This window comes from Octopus bimaculoides, chromosome 6 (genome assembly GCF_001194135.2).
Source record: "Octopus bimaculoides isolate UCB-OBI-ISO-001 chromosome 6, ASM119413v2, whole genome shotgun sequence".
NCBI lineage: Eukaryota > Metazoa > Mollusca > Cephalopoda > Octopoda > Octopodidae > Octopus > Octopus bimaculoides.
The window spans coordinates 114,748,740-114,754,289 of record NC_068986.1 but is presented as its reverse complement, the minus strand read 5'-3'; the positions used below and the strand labels follow the sequence as shown (position 1 = coordinate 114,754,289).

The 5,550-nt window shown below is 34.3% G+C and overlaps 1 protein-coding gene across 2 annotated transcripts in view; it reads right to left on the bottom strand.

Annotated features, from left to right (window-relative positions):
- The window catches only part of LOC106872072 (RNA-binding protein Musashi homolog 2), a 287,270-nt gene that overhangs the window by 40,221 nt on the left and 241,499 nt on the right, over positions 1-5,550 (bottom strand). Inside the window, exon 12 of one of the 2 annotated variants that reach the window (XM_014918925.2) lies at positions 86-1,049. The exons of the other annotated variant lie outside the window; for it this stretch is intronic. Coding sequence (XP_014774411.1) covers positions 1,030-1,049 — 20 coding nt within the window. The 3' untranslated portion in view covers positions 86-1,029. Of the gene's footprint in view, positions 1-85; positions 1,050-5,550 lie in introns of those variants that run through there. 2 annotated transcript variants of the gene reach the window in all.

Genomic DNA, 5,550 nt, shown 5'->3' with positions numbered 1-5,550 from the left:
TATATATATATATATATATATATATATATATATATATATATGTATATATATATATTAGCAATAATAAATCAAAATTAAAAGAAAATTGTCCAAATATTTTGTTTTAATTATTTATCATTTTTAAGTCTTTTTCAATACAATTTTTTAAAATATTTTTTGTCATTTAAATATGTGGATAATTTTGTTCTATAAATTTGCAGCCCCTTCACACCCCACCATGAATTGGTTTTCTTTGGTTTATTACTTTATTCTCACCATTTTTTTCTTTATACATTTGAGTGGAAGTGGGGTGGGGGAAGATTAATTAAAAAGGCGGGATGAAGATATAATAATAATAATAGTAATAATAATAATAAAAACAGCAATTAAATAATGTTGGTTCAGGTGCGGGTGAACAGTGGTGTTGTGGTGTGAAAGGGAGGAGGGTTGATTGGAAAAATTAGAATGGCAATTCTCATGTTTCAAGTTTTCAGTTAAAATGTTTTATTTTTATTTTAAATGTGATTTAAAATGATCGTCATAGAAACTGCATATATATATATATATGCATGTATACGTGTATATGCATGGATATGTTTATATACAAACACACATATACGAACATACATATATTATATATATGTACATATAATATATGGATGTAGTTAATGTAAAGAAATGGTATAATAATAATAATAATAATAATAATAATAATAATAATAATAATAATAATAGTAATAGTAATAATTGTAAAGTATTTAATCCTGCATTCAACATCTTCACATTTTGGGAAGTCCACCAAATATTGTGTGTTTGTATGTGTGTGTGAGTGCAATTGTGTATATGTATGTGTGTGTGTTTGTATGTATGTATATACTCGTATTGAAATATGTACATTTCTATGTACATATAAGTGTATATACATAGATTCTTCTATAAATATACACACACATACATACACACACACACATTGTGTGTGTATATATATATATATTTGTATGAGTGCGTGTATATTTTTCTTTAAAAGTTATCAGAGTCAACCAAATGTCCTCAACTTATGAATTGAAAATCTGAAAAAAAAAATTGAAATTAAACAGACCAAAAAAAAAAAGAGAAATAAAAATAAATTAAATAAAAAATATTAAAATAAATAAAATTTAAAATAAATAATAATAATAATAATAATAATAATAATAATAATAATAATAATAATAATAATAATAAAGCACCCATCTCAAAAGCTGTGTGTCTATTTGCTAGATTTTAGATTGAACTGTTGTGTTCGCAGCTGTAAAAATGTAGTTTAATTGTTTAGAGTAAAATTAATTAATACTGGTACTTCCCCTTATTAACACCCTCATCCAGATTCTACATGCTGGGCTTGAACTGACAACCTCCACAACCTTCTATTAAGTGCAGGAGTTATAATGCAGTTGCACGTAAACTTTGTCTCATTAGTCCATAAAATTACTGAACCTTGACAATGGCTCTAGGGTTCACATATAAAGGAAAGCTTATTAGATTAAAGCCAGTGCTTGAATGTAACTTGTTTTATTGACCCTGAGAGGGTGAGAGGCAAAGTCAACTTTGATGGGATCTGAACCCAGAAACAAAGAGCTCTAAGAATAGACCAAAAGGTATTTTGTCTGACACACCAACTATTCTGTCAATCTGCTACATTTGGTTAGTCTATAAGTATTGCTACTTAGAAGGGCATATAGAACACAGTTGAACCCCATCGTGTCAATCCTGAGGCTCTATGCTTTTATGGAAAAATTATCATTATTATTATTATTATTATTATTATTATTATTATTATTATTATTATTATTAATTCCTTCATCATCCTTAGCTCTGCCCACATGCTTACAAATTAAGGCTTTGAGCTCAAGAAATTTTCAATACAGCATAGATAAATATATCACCATTCTTATGAAAATTAACAAGGAACTATCATCATCATCATTTGTTCAGTACCCATTGAAAATCTCATCCAAAGGAGTGTGGGTTGGTTGTACAGATCTGAGATACCAAATAACTGTGCAATGCAACATTAATTTTATTTATTTTATGCTAAAATCTTTACATAGTCAGAAGCAGGATTGCAGCACAGATGGCGTTCTTGTAGGATCTCTGAGAAAGCTCTTAGCATTCTCAGACTAGGTCTGAATTCCTGCCACACATTGAACTCTGCTAGATACACCTAATGAGTGTATTGGTGGTGGTGTTTAACTTGGAGACATCAAGTCTAATTCCTTAAGACGGATACAACAGAGCAGGCTTTCCTAAATATGGTTAAAGACAAGATCGTGTTAAACTGGAAAAGTGGACTGAGTCTATCAACCAAGAACAGATATACAATCCATCCAATGGGCTTCTGTACAGTTTCCATCTATCTAATTTCACTCACAAGGCTTGGTTCTACCTCAGAGTATAATTGAAGACTCATTCCTCAAAAGGGAACAAACCTAAAAACTATGTGATTGTGAAGAAAACCTCTTAACTATACACACAAACACACGGACCAATGTCTATTCTGAAATTTCCATCCAACAAGGTTTCCTTCCAATATTTGCATTTGAGATCCAATAAACTGGTGCCAGTCTGTCTTCGATGTAACTCCTCCCATTGATATATCACACTAACAGCTAACACTCATCTTCCCACCAATCTCTTTCAATGTTTATCCTCCATCTGACCTGCATAGTTTCTGTTAGTGAGTTTGCTGAATCCATTCACTCATATATCTTCCATTCACTCAACATGGACCATGAACCTATGATCCTCAGCTTCTATGCCATTTAATGAAAAACAGTTTTGACATTAATTCAAATGAAAACTATGTCCTCTTTGTTTTTAAGGTATATTTGGGTTGTTGATTGCACCTCAGTTGTCCAGCTTCTCATCATCACATATGCCCAACCATGAATTAAGGTCACTACATCATATCACACACACACATAAACACACCTGCATACACTGGTGTCTTTCTGGCAAAGAAAACCTGAATCCAGTAATCAAATGATGATGATGATAATAAAAATGATGATGATGTGTGATTTTGTTTGGTTTCAATAATAACAATAATAATAAATAAAAATAAACTGGAGCACAATGCTGACAAAAACAACGCACACCCCTTCCTAACTGGAATGTAAATTTGGTTACTTTGAGATATGAACCCAATCAGTAATGTAAACCCAGTAAGGTTATTTTCCCCTTTCAATTTTGCCCATTTTGTATTGGAGTAAAACACAATAAAACTGTATGTTTCAACTGTTGTTATTTAGCCGCAGATTGGCCCTGTGTGAATGGACCAATCAAAGAAGGCATTTCAACCATGACCATGCTGTCTTGCCCCAACAACCACCGTTTTTACAGGCTTACATTATTCAGTGTCCCTACAGCAGGTTGTGGTGTGTAGCCAAGCTTTATGGATAATTTTATTCAACTGCATTAGTGGATATGGTTGCCTAAAGGGTTTTAAATAAACAACATCTTCATTATTGGTTTCCATTATTTCCATTTCAAAACCTTAATCCCAGCATAGAAAAAAAAAGGGTTCTACATAACTGCTAAATACAGAAGCTGACTTTAGAAGACATTCTAAATGTTAGGACAAGATATCCACATCCCTCTTCCCATACAAATGTGTTGGTCATTTTCACAATAGCTCTTGACAATTTGTATATGACCAGAAAACATTACAGATTTGAGAAAATAATTTTTACTACTCTAGGCACAAGGCCTGAAATTCTGGGGGTGGGGGCCAGTCGATCAGATCGACCCCAGTACGCAACTGGTACTTAGTTTATCAACCCCGAAAGGATGAAAGGCAAAGTCGACCTTGGTGGAATTTGAACTTAGAACGTAAAGACAGACGAAATACCGCTCAGCATTTCACCAGCTCACCACCTTAGATTTGAGAAAACAATGAAGACTTAACTATGTTGGTTCTTGTGAGTAAATGTGTAAATGCCTATATCTGTAATGAAAGCATAAGGCTTTGTGGTTACAGGATTTGGCTTATGGTTGTAACGTGAGTTTGAATCCTGCTGGTGCATTGTATCCTTGAGCAAGACACTTTATTTCACATTGCTCCATTTTACTCAGCTGGCAAAAATGAGGTGTACCTGTAATTCAAAGAGTCAACCTTGTCACACTCTGTGTCACACTGAATCTTCCTGAGAACTACATTGAGAGTACACGTCTGTGGAGTACTCAGCCACTTGCACATTAATTTCATGAGCAGGATGTTCCACTGACTGGATCAACCAAAGCCCATGTCACTGTAACCAACAGAGTGCCAATCTGTCCCTTTTTTTTCTTTTTTACATTTGTATGTGTGTGGTGTCTGTCTTCATTGATCTGGGTTAAAGGGACCATGCCCATGGCCTTTGCAGACCCTCCAATATATTCACTTCTATATACATAAATACAGGTATGTATAAATGCATGTGTATCAAGTGTCTTGTGTATTTAATGAGAAAACAGACCAAAGTAGAATTCAAAGTTAGATTTATTGACGACCCTTGGGCAAGATACAGCAAAGCATCTAACACGGATGCCTGACCCCTATGTTTACTCCATAGCAAATAACAATTTCTAACAAGCAAAAGGACCAAAAATCTGTGGGGTGGAGGGCAATTGATTATAGCAAGCCTAGTATTTGGCTTATACTTTTTAATGACCACAGATAAATGAAGGTAGAAAATGATGTTGGTAGGATTTGAACTCAGAATGTTAAAGAAGTATGATAAAAATTGCAAGGCAATTTAGCCACCACTCTACTAAAAACAATGAATTTTAACACCGGCATAAGACCACAAAAATTGTTTTCAGAGTCAGTTTAACAGCTCCTCAATACTTGGAGGGTGAGAAGCAAATTCCGTAGTGGAGATTAGAACCCAGGTCACAGAACCACAAGACATGGGACCTCATGCTCTATCAATTTTTTCAGCCACCTTAATAATGATAGTAATGATATTTTTTTTTTTTTTCCATACAATGCCACAAGTTAATGAAATACATAACCAATATAATTGAACCCAAAGATGTGACTGGTACACATCAGCACTGATGAGATTTAAGCTTACAATTTAGCAGGACGGAACCAAATACAAAAAGTCACTTAGTCTTATATTCCTGTTTCTGCCACCACACAACACAGTTGTAGTAGTAATAATAATTTCATACAGAGGCACAAGGCCACAAATGTGTGTGTGGGGGAGGGGGGGGGTTAGTCAATTACATCAACCAAAAGATGCACCTGGTATTGATCCTCAAAATGAGGAAAAGCAAAGCCTGTGGGATTTGAACTCAAAACATAATGGACCCCAACTCACTACTGCAAGACATTTGTCCAATGCCTTAATGATTCTGCCAAGAATGCCTACAGCTTGTTGCTTGGTCTTTTGGCAAATACTTCTACCAATCCTAATCAAAGATCTAATTTGACAAAGGCAGGCATTTGGTGCCTAAACGAGAAGTTATGAGTGGTGCCACTCCTCAGCTAAGACACAGTCAGTTGAGAGAGAGAGGGAGAGAGAGAGAGAGAGAGAGAGAGAGAGA